The following is an 18,909-nucleotide window of genomic DNA, read 5'->3' as shown; positions in this document are numbered from 1 at the left end:
GTATATTTAGGAATGACACTTTGTCGTTGTTGGAATATATGATATGTATGCAGACCGATGTCTACATGAGTACACACGGAAATATTTACAAATGACACACTGTGTGCTGGGGAATATCTGTAGGTGGACATAGTACACAGCTATGTAAACCCTATGATGTGCAGGGGATACTTACATAAGTGTACATGATACACAACTAAAAATATTTACACTATGCTAAACAGGTCATCCATACAACAATTAAACACACACACACGCACACTCAAGTCTCATCAAATGAATAGTGTGAGTAAGGCATAGTTTCAATACTGTTCTCACAAATGACCTGTTCATCGTTATTAGGCGACAGACCGACTTTAAATTGCAGTACAGTGTGCGCCTTGTGTCCCCTCGATCGAATACTAGTTTGCCGCGCCATATGCTGCAGCAGAGCACTGCAAACATCATTTTACAGGCACTGGAAATAGTCAAATAATCTTCCATCAAGGGGGCTCTCGATGCCACACACCCCTTTAGCCGACCTCTCGATGGCTTCTTCCAACGTGCAATATGCTTACACTTTTGCTCGAAGACCTACAAACTCCGTAATAGGTGACCCATTCACATCGTCTTTCATAAGTCCGATAACCTTCTTGTTCTGTGGAACAGTACCGTAAGGATTATCAACCTCGTACCCAGCAGTGTCGCATGCTTCATCATAGTACCTCATTACGTTATATGGATTGCGGCCCTTCGCGCTATAAGATGAAGCTATCTGTATCCATATACCGTAAATTTGGATCTTTGAAAAGAGTTTTCACACACCTGTAGTGGAATCGGTACATGTGGAGTTTGGATAGGTCTAGTATGCACATCCCCACACAGATAGGTTCCGTGAACGTTCGCCTTCTCCACAGCAACAAAGTTCTCTTTGAATATTGTCACCCACTTAAAATTCGGCCTGGAGATGCATTTTCTTACTTCCCAAAGACCATCTCATTCTGTTCTAAACAATATGTCACGATGATCCCACAAATTCTCCATTGTTTTACCGAAAATTAAGTTACATATTAATTCATTAATATTTCTCGAAGTCACTTGTCGTGGAAGTTCTCTGTTTCGAATTCAAATCAATATCCTGCTTCAATCAGGGGACTACTTGAAGGAGATAGCCCAGATGATTCTAAACAGCTCCATCCCTAAGCTGAGATATTGCTGGAGAATACGACAGCATTGTTTTGGGGTGGGGCCTCCTGGCAGAACTAGTTGCTCTGGAGACAGTGACAAGTCGCTATGTGCATCATTTATACTAATAGGGTACGTGAGTTTTGCTTCCCTACGCCAGAATTAGTCGCCACACCCCCACCACTACGGAAATTTTTACTTAATCCGACGCATTCGTCATTGGACCATCGAAACCCGCCAATCGGCAGCGATTGTTGCACGTTATGCCCATATAAGTTATTCACATCAACGTACATGATGTAACCCGAATTATCGGATGTGCTGAACATCTCATCCATCCATGGGTCCCTCACACAAAGAAAAGAAGCATGTCAGCCTCAGTCAACAGTTCGATTCTGCGCTTCACTTACTCAGCATAGCCTTCTAAGATAACCCAGGAGGGGGTGTAAAAAAAGGCACGATCCAGGGTATATGTGGTCATGCATAGACTCCGGAATTTTGCGAAAACATCTACAAGCAAGTGCACATCTGTCTCCATATACAGCTGTGAATACTCTCCAAAAGTGGAGATGTTGAATTCTCACGAGACATTCACAGCATGCCCATACCCTGCATCCCTTATGGCATTGTTTGTAAGGTTGCTGCAGAATGCATTTATGTCAGGTAATCTAGTTTCATTGAGTTTTGCATAAATCTCGACACTCTTGTGGGAAAACACACTTCCTAGTCAAAAATGGTTCAAATAGCTCTGAGCACTATGGGACTTAACATCTGAGGTCATCAGTACCCTAGAACTTAGAACTACTTAAACCTAACTAACCTAAGGACATCACATACATCCATGCCCGAGGCAGGATTCGAACCTGCGACCGCAGCGGATCCAGACTGAAGCACCTACATGTTAAGTCCCATAGTGCTCAGAGCCATTTGAACCATTTTTTGTCATGCCCCTCGATTCTTACAATTGCCGTCTCGTTTGTGTACACGTTGTAAATAGTCCTTCTCTCTCTGTAGACTAGGAAGTGTGACCGACCGGTGTGGCCGTGCGGTTCTAGGCGCTTCAGTCTTGAACCGCGCGACCGCTACGGTCGCAGGTTCGAATCCTGCCTCGGGCATGGGTGTGTGTGATGTCCTTAGGTTAGTTAGGTTTAAGTAGTTCAAAGTTCTAGGGGACTGATGACCTCCGACGTTAAGTCCCATAGTGCTCAGAGCCATTTCAACCACTTTTGAACACTTCCTAGTCACAAGCAGATACTTTTCCCCTTCAGGAACTATGGCTCAAGTGATTTGCAAGTCCTTCTTGTAGTGTCGGCAGACTTGCCAACACTACGCACACTAATTGAAAGAGGCGGCCAAGATGCACGCGCTAACTCACGAAGGATGGAGTGAGGTCTGAAACAGGAGACTTAATGAATGTGATAAAGAAATAACGTATCTTTGGAATATACTTAACTTTTAATACATCCTTGTATACATCGTTCTTGATGAGACATCTGGAGATTGTGGCGATACATGTGACTCTTTATATACAAGCTATTTAAGGCTAATGGCGCCTTGCTAAGTCGTAGCCATTAACTTAGTTGAAGGCTATTCTAACTGTCTCTCGGCAAATGAGAGAAATGGCTTCGTCCGTATAGTCGCTAGCAACGTCGTCGTACAACTGGGGCGAGTTCTCGTACGTCTCTCGAGACCTGCCGTGTGGTGGCGCTCGGTCTGCTATCACACAGTGGCGACACGCGGGTCCGACATGTACTAATGGACCGCGGCCGATTTAAGCTACCACCTAGCAAGTGTGGTGTCTGGCAGTGACACCACACTTCTGAGCTACAGTGTAAACAAGTTTCTGGAGTGGTGCCTGAATAAAGCGTAGCGAGTCAAGGAACTGGAGAGTGAGTCTTGGCATCATTCGCTTGGAGCATGAAATATACTTCTCAACATTCTCACGCAGGACATAAACCTGATCTTTCTGCGCACCGAAATTAGTCAACAAGAGCGTCATATGCGCTTTAATTCTGAAAGGAAACGGGTATGTTCGTTGTAATTGGTACTTCAAGTTGCATGTATTGTGAGCTGCATCATAGATCTACCCTGTAAGATGGCAGTGATCCCTACGAGAGGTTTCCGCCTTTCTATGTAACATAACGCACAAATACACACATCAAAAAAAGTTTTGCCTAACCTCGGTTCCGTGAGTTCCGAAACCTGTACAGAAAAGTAGAATAGAGATCAACATAAACGTCATTTCCACCCTTTTTATTGCTCATGAAAATCACACATTGCATATAATACCACCATACAGCGAGAGCGTCAGGTGTCATGGTCCAGACTGCTGTACACACCGATACCTCTGATACCCAGTAGCACGTCCTCTTCCACTGATGCATGCCTGTATTCGTCGTGGCATACTATCCACAAGATCATCAAGGCACTGTTAGTCCAGATTGTTCCACTCCTCAACGGCGATTCGGCTTAGATCCCTCAGAGTGATTGGTTGGTCACATCGTCCATAAACAGCTCTTTTCAATGTATCTCAGGCATATTCGATAGGTTTCATGTCTGGAGAACATGCTGGCCACTCTAGCCGAGCGATGTCGTTAATCTGAAGGAAGTCATTCACAAGACGTGCATGATGTGGGTGCGAATTGTCGTGAATGAAGGCGAATGCCTCGCCAATATGCTGCCGATATGGTTGCACTATCAGTCAGAGGATGGCATTCAAGTATCATACAGTTGTTACGGCACCTTCCACGACCACCAGCGCTGTACTCGGCCCCACATAATGCCACCCCAAAACAGCAGGGAACCTCCACCTTGCTAGACTCGCTGGACACTGTGTCTAAGCCGTTCAGCCTGACCGGGTTGCCTCCAAACACGTCTCCCATGATTGTCTAGTTGAAGGCATATGCAACACTCATCGGTGAAGAGAACGTGATGCCAATGGTGAGCGGTCCATTCGGCATGTTGTTAGGTCCATCTGTACCGCGCTGCATGGTGTCGTGGTTATAAAAATGGGCGTCGCCATGGACGACGGGATGAAGTTGCGCATCATGCAGCCCATTGCGCACAGTTTTCGTCGTAACACGACGTCCTGTGGCTGCACGGAAAGCATTATTCAACATGGTGGCGTTGCTGTCAGGGTTCGTCCGAGCCATAATCCATAGGTAGTGGTTATCCACTGTAATAGTAGCCCTTGGGCAGCGTGAGCGAGGCAAGTTATCGACAATTGTTCTCTCTCTGTATCTCCTCCATGTCCGAACAACACCGCTTTGGTTCATTCCGACACGCCTGGAAATTCCCTTGTTGAGAGCCCTTCCTGGCACAAAGAAACAATGCGGACGCGATTCAACCGCGGTACTCACCGTTTAGGCATGCTTGAACTACAGACAACATGAGCCTTGTTGTCTGGTGGAATGACTGGAACTGATCGGCTGTCGGAACCTCTCCATGTAATAGGCCCTGCTCACGCATGGTTGTTTACATCTTTGGAGGGTTTTAGTGACATCTCTGGACAGTCAAAGGGACTGTGTCTGTGATGCAGCATGCACAGTCAACGTCTGCCTTCAGGAGTTCTGGGAACCGGGGTAATGCAAAACTTTTTTTGATGTGTGTGTAACAGTCAACCGCTTCCTCATAAAATTTCATTCTCCCTCGACGTGGTCATGGGAATGTTGGTGCTTAAAGCTTATCAATATCCCAAGAAAGTTGCTCGTGCTCAGTAAATAACAATACCGCAGTATTATCCACGACATAAGATTTGTAGCCGCGTGGGATTAGCCGAGCCGTCTTGGGCGCTGCAGTCATGATTTGTAGTGGTTAAGACTCGAATAGCAGGACGATACAAACTGGTACGCCGCCACATACAGTACATATTTTTCTGTGAAATTACTATGTGAGACTGTGGGGTCACCTTCTCAGCGTGTCACAGGAGCGAGGTTGGCGTTCTAAATCAGTGTAAACTACTAAGCGGCATCGCTCCTGGTGGAATGCCTTCTTAAACTTAAAGAATTTGTTTTCCTTGGTAGGCATTATAGCACTTATCGATTTCCTGATAGAGCAATCAGCTTAATGTTTGCTAAAAGGTCACTCGTGGAAAAATAATTCAGACATCTTAAGCAAATATGCTTCGTATGATGATCTTCTGACAATTGGGGGGATAGAGGGTGGACACATACTTGATCCAGCTGTAATGATAATCCTTTCTCCTTATGCTCCTCATATGTGAACAGCAAGTTCACATGCATCTTATGGTGATTAGCAAATTCCGAGAAATGAACGGGTCTGACGACTCTGTTCTATACTTATCACCAAGTTACAAGCGCCCAGCCCATAAGCATGAACTGATATATTGGTATTCTGTGCCTCAATTTTAGGAATGTCCTGGAGTGTAAAGGGGAACTCGATACCATCAAAATTATAAAGTCCACGAACGTCAGTACCTCTAGTGTATCGAGTTGGGTACTTCGGATGATCCTTATGATTGTAATTTCTCTTGCAAGCCAGCAGCGACCATGCAAAACAATAGCTGTCTTCTTTATTTTGGACATTAATACGAGCCATCTTAGCTGAACTATCCTAAGGAAGCTCGATGTAGCTGTGCCCGCCATTGACTGTATCATGGACATGACAGTGGTTGTCTAGATATAGTACACAGCTGAGTGCTTTACCTGAACCTCTAACTTCCATTTCGGAAAACAGGGCCCATATAGCACTCAAGGTGAATTTACGGAGCCACTCAGCGATTGAGGTGAATCAGGACATCACTTTAATCTCCCTCCAAACGTAGACAAGACTTGTCTCTTCAGAACCATCCTCTTTTTTTTTTTTTTTTTTTTTTTGAGGGGCTGTGTTATTTCACAGCGCAATAATGCAGCACTCTTCATTGACCGATATCGTGGATCATTAAGGATTTTGGTGACTTTCCTTTCTGTAGTGGGAATGCTTGCTTCAAGGAAGCTGCTCGGATCATGGTACCCTCTCACAGCATTCTCTATAGGGGTAACTGAGATCTGCTCCTCAAAAGCATCCTCAATCACTGAGTAGTTTAATTGCAGTATGGTGCCACTAACCTGGTATCCGTCACTAACAGGATGGGACAGAAAGCTACTGCCAGTCTCAGTTGCCTGTGGTGTCAGAGATCTAGCAACTAGAGGGGTGTAGACCCACAGACACCAGAGTGGTACGGCAGAGAGTGAGAGTGAGGAATATTCCCCGTTAAGATATTTGTCAATTGCATCGTCAGTTTCGTTGAGGTCGTCTATTGTAACAAGAAATATAAACTCACTTCTTCTTCTTCCTTTGACGTGGGTATATACCGCAAGATTTGAAAATGAAAAAAAATTATGTACCTACAAGGTTGATGTGCTGGTGGAGGCACGGCAGGAGGAGACTGCTCCTGAGGCTCTGTACAGGCAACTTCTCTTTCATCCTCCAGCTCGCGACTTAGATCTCTTGCATTTCATGAATGTACGCTGAAACAAAGAGAAAAAAAGACTGGAATACAGCTGGAAGGTGCAAAAATAACAAGAACTACTTGTCTAAAATATAGTGACACACACACACACACACACACACACACACACAGAACAATTAGAATAACACCTTTTTCTACGCATCATAGTAAATAAAAGTCTGCAGTGAGAAGTTCCAGTAGTGGAAGCACCAAAAATCATCCTTGGCTAGTCTTCAGACTTTCTGACAAAAACCCAAAAATCCAACGGGAAAAGTACTGAATGAGAAGTTTCAGCAGTGTGAAGTGCCAAAGATCACACATTTGCTGAGAAAATAAACCTAACAGAAATACCAAATGACCGCCGTTTCTAACTTGTTCCTAAATATAAACACACACACATACACACTGAAGATGAAAGCATGTTTTGTAACAACACAGTACTTCCTCTTCCTCAACTCGGAGGCGTTTGCTGCTAGCACTGCTGGTGTCTGATGATGATGATGATGGGAAGCTTTTGATCTTGGCGGCGAAAACTCAAAACAGCGCAGCTGTAGACAGAGCCAAAATGAGGGCGACTGAACCACGATAAGAGTATATATAACCTCTGTCCCCCTCCACCCATCCGCCCACCATTTCCCTCAGGAAACCAATAGGAACGCAGCAACCCAGCCTGCTCATGAATACTGTTCTGAGAACACTGGTCTGCGAGCACGGCCTTTGTCCTGCTAGCACTGGGTTTTGCTCTTCCAAAATTCAACGTGAGATTAAATATAGGTAATTCTGCTCTCTGTTTGACGACAATCTTACGTTCAGCTTCTTATGTATAGATGCATGTAGATAAATGTAACGGTTGGCAGCAGCCGATAGGAATACAGGAACGGCGATCAACAAGCTGAGACAGGTCAGCAGATGATGATGCTAGAGATACATATTGTATGTCTTTATCCTACAGGCAAGCTGCCACTTAACTGCCCAACATGCCGCTTTCCTCCATCGTCGCCATCCTTGACAAGCAGATATCTAAAGATTTCTGACTGATTTGGAAACCATTTTTAAGCATTGTTTTTCTCTGAGGAAGATCACTGGCAACATCATAATGATGAGTTTCAGACAAATCTGTTACCTCCCATGCAGAGGATATAACTGTATAGTTTTAGACTTCCATGAAGTAACGATACTTTAGCGATATGAAAACGCGTGTATGCTCCGATTCCTTCTGTCTCCAAGTTTCATGAACTACAAAATCCCTTTCTGAGATTGGGTAAGGTAGATTTTTTAAATTAGGGCGTCTATGTCGGGGTGGTAATGCAGTTAGAACTATATGCCCAAGCCGCGCCTGCTTGTCTCACAGCGTCTGGCCAGTGGCCGACCGGAAGCGGTAGCTTAGCCTCACACGACCGGCGGGTAGAAATAAAGATTTCGGAAGATTTCGGCTACCGCCTAATCGACTCGTGCCTGCAGCCGCGGGGGCAAGTCCTGGCGGCGGCCCTCCTAGCGCCATCTAGATGGCTGACTAGTGCACTAACAAGGGAACCTACCCATCGCACCCCCCCTCAGATTTAGTTATAAGTTGGCACAGTGGATAGGCCTTGAAAAACTGAACACAGATCAATCGAGAAAACAGGGAGAAGTTGTGTGGAACTATGAAAAAAATAAGCAAAATATACAAACTGAGTAGTCCATGCGCAAGATAGGCAACATCAAGGATAATGTGAGCTCAGGAGCGCTGTGGTCCCGTGGTTAGCGTGAGCAGCTGCGGAACGAGAGGCCTTTGGTTCAAGTCTTCCCTCGAGTGAAAAGTTTATTTTCTTTAATTTCGCAAAGTTATGACCTGTCCGTTCGTTCACTGACGTTTCTGTTCACTGTAATAAGTTTAGTGTGTGTGTTTTGTGACCGCACCGCAAAACCATGCGATTAGTAGACGAAAGGACGTGCCTCTCCAATGGGAGCCGAATACATTTGATCGCAAGGTCATAGGTCAACCGATTCCTCCACAGGAAAACACGTCTGATATATTCTACACGACACTGGTGATGGCATGTGCGTCACATGACAGGAATATGTTGTCGACCCATCTAACTTGTACACTTGGCGCATGGGTAAAAAGATTCGTCTACCTTGCCCGATTTAGGTTTTCTTGTGGATGTGATAATAACTCCCAAAAACGTGATGAAAACGTAACGGACGGACAAATAATAATTATCTGGAAATAAAAAATTAAACTTTTCACTCGAGGGAAGACTTGAACCAAGGACCTCTCGTTCTGCAGCTGCTCACGCTAACCACGGGACCACGGCGCTCCTGAGCTCACATTATCCTTGATGTTACCTGTCTTGGCATGGACTACTCAGTTTGTATATTTTGCTTATTTTTTTAATAGTTCCACACAACTTCTTCCTGTTTTCTCGATTGATCTGTGTTCAGTTTTTCAAGGCCTATCCACTGTGCCAACTTACAACTAAATGTGAGGGGGGTGCGATGGGGAGGTTCCCTTGTAAGCAGTAAGTTAACGTGTGTGTTGCGTGTGTTCTCCAATTTTTAGGTGGAAATATGAGAAGAATCGATTTGGTGAGTGTTTGTGCTGGACGATTATCCCCCCCCCCCCCCCCCTTTCGCCATGTAAACTGACTGGTTGACCGCTTGGCGTTCACGATGACAGTCTCTCTGGCCTATGAGCTGGCTGGAGATGCGTCCGCAACTGCTGGCGCGGCTGAAGTATGTGCGGGTCTCTCCCGGCCAGAGCCGGCGCGTTCCCCCAGCAGTTGGGGGACGGTGCGCGCTTCGTGGTCGTGAATGTGTGCAATCTGGTTTTTGTCGCCAGGTATGTTCAGTGTAAGGTGGAAATGTTGTGGTGGAAGAGAGTGCTTGTGTTCTCAAGTGTTGGTACGTACAAGACTTGAGATATATTTGACGCTACCATCTATTTGTGACAGAAATTTAATTACTTGGTTTGCAAAATGTTGTATGTGATTATCAAGCGTTGAAAATATATTTTAGTACGAAGAAGAATCATCGTAAGATTGTGGTGTTTTAAGTGATCTATTTGACTCCTGCAAATTGTTAAACAATTAATTTGATATATAGTACAGATGGACTGTTTCTCACCAAGACCAAGCAGTTTCCTCTTCTTCAAAATTTTTCCGTGTTAAGGTCGAAGTTTTTTTCGCGATATGCGGCTATGCTCAGGCCATTTACAAAGCGTTTTTCGAGGTGTAGATCAGTTTATAGAATTGTTTTAGTTATCGTTTTAGCATTGTCCTGCCAATTTCGAGAGGTATTGTCGATTAGGGCTGACAACAGGGTGAACAATACACACGCGATTGGAAAAAGTGGATGCAGTGGGCGGCAGAAAGTGTGGGGGCGGATGTAGGACAGTTTCGAGCACCCTCTGGTGGCAGTATTGAGAACTAAAGCAATCGGTCTTCAAACTTACAGGTGAACATATACATCAGAAATAGCGTGGACGGGGGGAGCAGCTGAGCACAGACTTTTTCCTGCCAATTCACAAGTGGTGGAGGGGGTGGGAAGTGGAGAAGGGGATGGGATTCAGGGGAGGGGAGGGGGGAGGGAAAGTGGGATATGGGGAAGGAGTGGTGATGGAGGGGTGGTGATGTTAGCTGTTCGACATTGCCACATCTACTCCTCAGGGAGAAGGAGATGGGAGAGAGGCCGCCATGTTGAATAAATTTGGCAACAATCCATAGTGGCTCAGGACGAAGTTGATCCCAATACTACCATTTACCGTGTCATGTACGCAGTGTATCCAAATAACCGAAACTGTAGTTTTGGTAGAGCGCAACTATAATAGTGATACATCATTAAGGCTTACAGAGAATGTAAAAGAAAGTTCAAAATTTCGATCATTGCACATCTAACTGTTACTCAAGGAACATGTTTGTTGACGTAATGAGCAATCAAATTTACAACTATTATTTCTATTCAGATGAAAAGATATTCTGCATCTGTCTTCAAGATTGGATCTCAAACTGTAATGCTCTGGTGATTATTTAATGTGCTAATATGTTGTTTAGAAGAAGTAAGTGAAAACAAATGTGTTAAGCCTTACACTGCATTATGATAACTGCTGGGCCTAATATCTACCAGAAGCACACAATTAAAAAAGTACTTCTAATGTACTGTGAAATACACTCATGGTTCTGGCGGAATGGAACAGAGCTGGGAATTGATACTTCGCTATAATAAGGATCCAGTTGTGTTTTGCGTGCCGTGTGACACTTTCCCACACTACTGTCGAACACCATATCTTCAGAAGATACATTTGTCGTTAAAAGGGTCTTTTAATTGAGTACGAATTTTGATCATAAACACCCATAGTTCGAAATTCTTCTTTACGTAGTTTTTACCTCATATAATAGCAGTCTGTCAGAAATATTGATCTCTTTAACATGTTTGTCTCCAGTATATTTGGAAGCCAGCAAGCTCATCGTCATGGGTTAAAAAGCGAACAACACCTTATTGCAGATAACTGTATACTATTTACTTCTTTTACAGCAGCAAACCGGATGTACCCGACCTTCGGAGGAAATGCAACAGAGTCTCACAGAAACGACTACCCCAGTGAGGCTCCAGAAAGTCGCCTCTTCATTGGACGCAGGAAACACCTACGTGTCTGTGCGAATTACTGCTCCAACCAACGGTCATCTGACGAGGTACAGAAAAAAAAATAAACAATAACTGTCCGAAACATTTGTGAACTGCTGACTTCCAAACAAGCACAAACACTGATGGAAATGTATACAAGAACGGTTCTTGAATATATATGCATGCAGGAACGGTGTCATCACAGTGCGAGATGGGGAAGGCACGCGTTATCAGTTTTCACAGCATAAAAATTACGCTGCCGAAAGAAGTCTGTGCACTTTCTACAGCCTTCACCACCGTGGTCGACGGGGTCACCAACGTATCTGAGTACACATTTACAATGAACATCTACACCTATACTCCACAAGCCATCATTACCATGCGTTTTTGAGGCTACTTCTGGCAGCACAAACATTTCCTTCCTCCCCGGTTCCTTTCTAGATGGGTGCGTTGAAAAAAATCTGTAACAGCTCTAATGTCTGTGATTTCTCGTCTTCTCGTTGTGGTCATTTCGCGAGACTACGGTGCTGGAAGGACTATATTGCTCGACTCTTTTCAATAGTGGACGCCTCCGTGATAAACAAAGCATCTCTTGTAGCGTCTACCATTGGGTCACTGGGGTTTGTTGCCGTCTCCGTAACGCTCTCGCACCAAATACACTGAAGCGGCAAAGAAACTGGTACAGGCCAGCGTATTCAATTACAGAGATATATAAACAGGCAGAGTACGGCGCTGCGGTCGGCAACACCTATATAACAAGTATCTGACGCAGTTGTTACATCGATTATTACTGCTACAATGACAGGTTGTCAAAATTTAAGTGAGTTTGAACATGGTGTTACAGTCGGCGCACGAGCGATGGGACACAGCATCTCCGAAGTAGCGATGAAGTGGGGAGTTTCCCGTACGAACATTTCACGAGTGTACCGTGAATATCAGGAATCCAGTAAAGCATCAAATTCCCGATATCGCTGCGGCCGGAAAAAGATCCTGCAAGAACGGGACCAACGACGACTGAAGATAATCGTCCAACGCGACAGAAGTGCAACCCTTCCGCAAATTGCTGCAGATTTCAATGCTAGCTCATCAACAATCAGTGTGCGAACCATTTAACGATACATCACCGATATGGTCTTTTGGAACCGAAGGCTAACTTGTGTACCCTTGATGATTGCAGGACACAAAGCTTTATGCCTCGCCTGGGCCCTTCGACACCGACATTGGACTGTTGACTGGGAACCAGTTATCTCGTCGGATGAGTCTCGTTTCAAATTTTGTCTAGCGGATGACGTGTACAGGACAACCTCGTGAATCCAGGGACTCTGCATGGCAGCAGGGGACTGTTCAAGCTGGTTGAGGTTTCTGTAATGGTGTGGGGCGTGCGTAGTTGGAGTGATATGGGACACGACTAGATACGACTCTGACAGGTGACACGTACGTAAGCATCCTGTCTAAAGCAGCCTGACTATCTGAATCCATTTGTGTCTATTGTGCATTCCGGTGGACTTCGGATATTCCAGCAGGACAATGCGGCACCCCAAACGTCCAAAATCGCTACAGAGTGGCTCCAGGAACACTCTCCTGAGTTGAAACACGTCCTCTGCCCAAAACACTCCCCAGAAATGAACATTACTGAGCATATCTGGGATGCCTTGCAATTAGCTGTTCAGAAGAGGTCTCCACCCCCTCATACTCTTACGGATTTATGGACAGCCCTGCAGGATTCATAGTGTCAATTCCCTCTAGTACTACTTCAGACATTAGTCGAGTCCATGCCACGTCGAGTTGTGGCACTTGTGCGTGCTCACAGGGGCCCTGCAGGTGTACCAGTTTCTTTGGCTCTTCAGTGTAAATAATCTCACGGGGAAACGCGCAGCTCATCGTTCGATTTTCCCCATCTCCTTTTCTAATACAGCTTTTTAAAGATCCCAGACCGATGAATAATACTGAAGAATCGACTGAAAAAGTGTTTTGCTAGTTACTTTTTCCTGAGATCGAGTTTTCTTAAGATTCTTCTCATTAACCTAAGCATGACACTTTCTTTTCCTACAATCAGTTTTGCGCATTCATTCCAGTTTAGGTCGCCTCAGATTATTACTGCTAAGAATTTAACGGATATTACCATTTCCCGTGATTTATTGTCAACAGCACATTCGAGAAGTTATAGACCTTTTTGCCTATTTATGCACAATACATTACGCTTACTCACGTGAATGTTCAGTTGTACCAACCATTGATCTCTCACAAGTCTTCCTGCATTTCGCTACTGTTCTCTGTTGTTTCAACTTTCCGAAGGAGAGCACAATCAGTAGAAGAGAGATGCCAGTGCTAGGACACTTTTGATATCAAATTGATATCCAAATTAATTAAACTGATAAACTGATAATTAATTACCTCACCCTGCCCAACCATATTCACCCAAACTGCCACCCCCAGATGATTTCATGTGTTTTCCTCAGCCTGATATCCATTCCCCCTCCTCATCCCCACCCCTCCCCCACCAACTCTATTGATGGGAATTTAGAATTTTGGTGGAAATTCTGAAATTTGGCGGGAATTTCGAATTTTGGAGGAACTTAAAAATTATGGGAATTTATTTCTCCTGCAGCTTTGCTGATGACCTAACCCAACTCCTCATCCGGGAACTGGTGGGAAATTAGAAATGGTGGGGCCGTTTCCAGGACCTGGTTCTTCTGGACCAAAAGCCCAAGTGCAGCCCCCAGCACATGGAAACTACCCAGACGCAGGAGAGTAAGGTTAAGTTACTGTACTTTATTTGTTTTGGCTGGGAAACTGAAATAAAGATTGGTCCTAATTATGTAATTTATCATAAGAACCAGTCCTAATTACACAACTCTGTGCATAGCGCCACTGAAGGAATGCCTAAAATCACAATACAAATAAAAAATTGACGCTGCCATACCACTGGTGTTATATTGTTGGGGGAAAAATTTGACAGTACCACTCAAAACTAGTGGCAGACGTACTCAAACTCAATCCTTCACGTACAAGCTGTCAGGAAAAAGGCTGAAGTGGAAGGTACTATTTTGTTTTATTGGATAGGAAATATTTTCATTTGACAAGATGCTGGTGTTGGACAGAGAGGAGTTTAATAAGTGTGTTACCTGTAAGCACACAGCTTAAGTCTGCGTCTATCGCTGTTTGACGTCGTAGTTTGCTACAGACAGCTCACCCTGCATTGCTTGACAATCACCCTGCAATCCAAGTAATCAAGACCTATACAGGCTACCACAACTGATGGAAAATGCTTCACTGTTCTAATTACACATCGAAATTGTCATGAAAAGAAAATCAGCACTCGTAATCAATGGGTCATAATGCAACGCATGTACTTGGGATTGATAAAAATGATTGTAATTACATAACTACAGCAAGAAACGACCTCATAAGAGTGTAAAGGGGCAATAGTTGCAGCTGTGTCCTCCTTGACGGGCTGTCACGAACTAACCAGCTTGGAGGCAGTCTTAACCCCCCTGCCCTACTACCCCTCGTCTCTCTCTCTCTCCTCACTGTAGGTAGGGATAGAGGCCTGTTCCATCTTGTCGCTGATGGTCCACCAGAGATTCTTCTAATGGCACTGATATACTGTCTCCCCCCATCCGGAAAAACAACAATATACCAGAGAACTCTTCAGATCGCTTTTTCGAATGTCCGCTGCTTGGAAAACAGGCAGCTTACCGCCTATGCCGATTTCAGTCCCCGAAGCAGCCTCCAGTCCATCAGGTTGTGAGTTCTTTACAATGCGTCCCTCACAAGCATGTGGCTGGACGGTCAGCGCCATTGACGCCGACAAAAGCTACATTCGAGAAGTTATAGACCTTTTTGCCTATTTATGCACAATACATTACGCTTACTCACGTGAATGTTCAGTTGTACCAACCATTGATCTCTCACAAGTCTTCCTGCATTTCGCTACTGTTCTCTGTTGTTGCAACTTTCCGAAGGAGAGCACAATCAGTAGAAGTGAGATGCCAGTGCTAGGACACTTTTGCCGTGACATGGCATCCGTCAGAAAAAAGTGAGATAAGTGATGGCTGTCGTGACCATGGGTTGTTTGTCTAAAAGAGTAGCTGCGACCTCCTATCGAACATGCTCACCACAGCTCTAGCAGCTCGACCAGCAAACACACGCCATTCTGAGGGGGAAAATAAGTATCTGTGGCATTTGTGTTTAACATCAATGCACCTACTACAATCGAGCATCAGTAAAGAAGGAAAACAGAATTGCAATGATAATAAATGTCCTCTTTCTTGTAGTGTCCATTATCTTTTAATTTTATGAACAAAGTCTTTATAGTTTTTACATTCAACTATAGGATACAATTCACATCTCATTATTTTGCGACATCCAACCAGGTGCAGTGCTACCGATTACAGATGACCAAAATTCAGAGGTCGGACTGGCCGCATTCGAGTACAGTGCTGTACTATACTGTCTGACTAATGTGCTGTTCTATCTTGTACATCCTTCCGACGGACATCTAGCACAAAAATGATCATCTGCCATCATTGTGGCTCTTTAATTCTATAGAGGGAGCTGTGATAGGCGCAGAAGGATGCCCTGGTTTGCTTTTATTACTGGAGCATTTAGACAATATTATTACGAAATATAGGTAATATAACTTGCATCGAAGATGTTATGCTATTTAGCAGGTTGAATTTAAATGTGCTTACATCCCCTACAGAATCGTTTTGTGAAGAGTTTTTCCCTATTTGCGGGGTTGTAGCACTGTCGAAAATAACATATAATCGTTGAAGTCGAGATTTCGAGATTGGTAGTATGCACTCATAGTCTCTGTATGTATGTGTGTAGAGCTGTCATTGGCGGACGGTTGCGGTTTGAATGCATAACTTTCTAACTGTTCATCTATAAATTACATTGCCAGAGGTGCGCACTCTTTAGATACTGAGAAGGGAAACTCTTACGTTCCAGGATGTGTGCAGTTGGCACACTGTCAACTAACGAATAACTTATTACTAGCATAAAAAATACCTGAAACCTATAGTCTGTAAATGTCTTGACATGCTTGTGGTGACATAGCAGAGTTGAAAGGTGTAAACAAAAGTACCGAAGCTCATATGCTAAGCAATAAGGACATATACTTATGGGAACCCGGCCGCGGTGGCCGAGCGGTTCTAGGCACTTCAGCCCGGAACCGCACTGCTGCTACGGTCGCACGTTCGAGTCCTGCCTCGGGCATGGATGTGTGTGATGTCCTTAGGTTAGTTAGGTTTAAGTAGTTCTAAGTTCTAGGGGACTGATGACCTCAGATGTTAAGTCCCATAGTGCTTAGAGCCATTTGAACCATTTGAACTTATGGGAAAAAATGTCAGTGCAGTAGCAGAAATCAACTCAGTACACATGTCAACTCCCTGGTGCAGATCGCTACACACTAGAGTGGAAGTCATATGAGCATGCAGAACTGTGAAAGACTTTGAGTTTCCATCAAATCAACGCTACATGAAACTACAAACAAGCTCTCTGATGTGTCGTAGAGTATACGGATTTATTTCTGGACTACGAGTTTCCCGTCTGTACCACTTGTTGAGTTTCACGTAGGTATGAGTCGCGAGTTACTATACTTTTCATGATCTTTCTATCCACAATGCGTGCATGTAGATCATCGGGAAGAGCGGAATTCCTAGTATTTTTTAGTAGGCTGGTGTATAGGATATCCAAATATACTCACATAAAATCAAACAACGCACGGGTAGGCCAACAATATGATCACATACATTCGGAAAACTAACAAAAAAATATCAAAAAATGACATAAAATCGATAAAAATCGACGAAAACCTGGTGTAATTGTGACAAATCGATGGGAAATACGTAAAATTGAGGTAAATACGACGAAATATGTGAATTCGCGAAAACAACTTGCAAAATTACGTAAATTGACCGAGAACACATAAAACTGAGAATAAGTACTATAAAATTCGGGGAATTGAGGTGGACTGGGGGTACCTGAGAAAAGCTTAAAAATTATGCTCTGGCTGCATTCAGTTTTAATCCTCCCCCTGCCTCTGTCAACTACGTTGGTTTTCGTAATGCATACTTCAACAGAGACGACATAAGTGTTACACAGAGGCGCTATGATAAAGCAAGCGAAACATTTCTAGCCCAGTCCACAGCTGTGTTCTCACACAGGGGGCTGTACTCGAGAATCTTGGTGTTAGGACAAATTTGTTATATTATTCTACACATGAGCAAAACTATCTATCATCAGACGAGAACTTCTTGTGTAAGAGGAATGCTACCAGAGCCGTGCTGACGCTGCTGTAAACAGTAATAAGACCGTTATATCTCCTTTGTCTACTGATCATGGTGCTTATTCCCTAATGAGAAGTTGCTGCTTCTTCGTGTGCATTTTCGTGCATCAGGGCGTGGGTGGTGCCTCAATGTGTCAGCTGTCGAGAATTTTCATGTCGGTTTTTCCTCGCCCCATTTCCTAGTGAGACATGGACGCGTCGGTCAAAAGCGATACTACTGCTAACAATAAGCACAACTGTTGCGGAAAGTGTGATTGAGGGTACATACATTTCAGACTTAAAAGGAGTATAAAATCCATTACTTTCCTAAGAGACATTATAGCAATCTCCTGACTTCATTCTAGTTGGTTTATAAGCAGCTTGTGCGGTGGATACACACTAATGATGCCTTACTAGGACACCAGAATAGTGTAGAAAAAACTAGTTTCATCATTTTGAAGTTTGTCACCATAGTGACTAGGGTAGGAAACTTGCAGGATGGTTGTATGTGTGATGCTGGACAAATATATTCTGCATTTGCATTCCACACGACTAATTCTTAGGAAACCATGTGGCTTTAACAATATGGCATATTTAGGTGCAGAACTGTGTAACCATAGGAGTGTGTGTTTATGTTCTACAATCAGTTTTTTCGCTCTGGTACCTTCCTGGTACTGACTCCAGACAGTGCAATAATACTTCAGAATTGATAGCACAATTGATTTACGTGAAATGTTTCAAACTCCATCTGTCTGGAGCTCAATAATGTATAAACCACATATTTCTTCTGCAACGCTCTCATGTCTACTATAACCTACAGTGATAAGAGGTGCTACCCAGCTCGGCATGCATGTATCTGTAGAGATTTTGTGCATTTCGATGCGTATCATGGGTAAGACTGGCGTGGGACAATCATTGCTGAACAGCAGTTACGGACACAGCTCGCCCTGTTCCTTCACAAGACGTGGAATGTAGTGGGTGTAGGACCCTCGCACTTTTGGTCAGTTGCAGATTAAATCGGCAAGCGTGTTGGAGGGAGGATTGATCAAGCACAATGTGGGAGGTATCTGTCAATCTCCGACCTTATCTTATGATTGCAAGAATACTCTGTAATACCCATTCACACACGCGCCCGGGTTCCCGGGTTCGATTCCCGGAGGGGTCAGGGATTTTCTCTGCCTCGTGATGACTGGGTGTTGTGTGCTGTCCTTAGGTCAGTTAGGTTTAAGAAGTTCTAAGTTCTAGGGGACTGCTGACCATAGATGTTAAGTCCCATAGTGCTCAGAGCCATTTGAACCATTTAATTAACCCATTCACACATGGAAAGATGGCCAGTCTAATCGTAAATTCTGCACTATGATCGATGTGCTGAATATATGTAGATACGCTAATTGCAACAGTATAAGACTGTCTGGTATACTTT

General features: G+C 44.1%; 1 protein-coding gene across 2 annotated transcripts in view; it reads left to right on the top strand.

The window, feature by feature from the left end:
* The window catches only part of LOC126260116 (uncharacterized), a 70,021-nt gene that overhangs the window by 27,022 nt on the left and 24,090 nt on the right, over positions 1–18,909 (top strand). Inside the window, exon 4 of one of the 2 annotated variants that reach the window (XM_049957354.1) lies at positions 11,129–11,283. In XM_049957354.1, coding sequence (XP_049813311.1) covers positions 11,129–11,283 — 155 coding nt within the window. Of the gene's footprint in view, positions 1–11,125; positions 11,284–18,909 lie in introns of both variants that reach the window. The other variant, XM_049957353.1, reaches the window with a different exon arrangement.

This window comes from Schistocerca nitens, chromosome 5 (assembly GCF_023898315.1).
Source record: "Schistocerca nitens isolate TAMUIC-IGC-003100 chromosome 5, iqSchNite1.1, whole genome shotgun sequence".
Lineage (NCBI taxonomy): Eukaryota > Metazoa > Arthropoda > Insecta > Orthoptera > Acrididae > Schistocerca > Schistocerca nitens.
The sequence above is the reverse complement of the archived record's forward strand: the minus strand, read 5'-3'. Positions and strand labels throughout refer to the sequence as shown.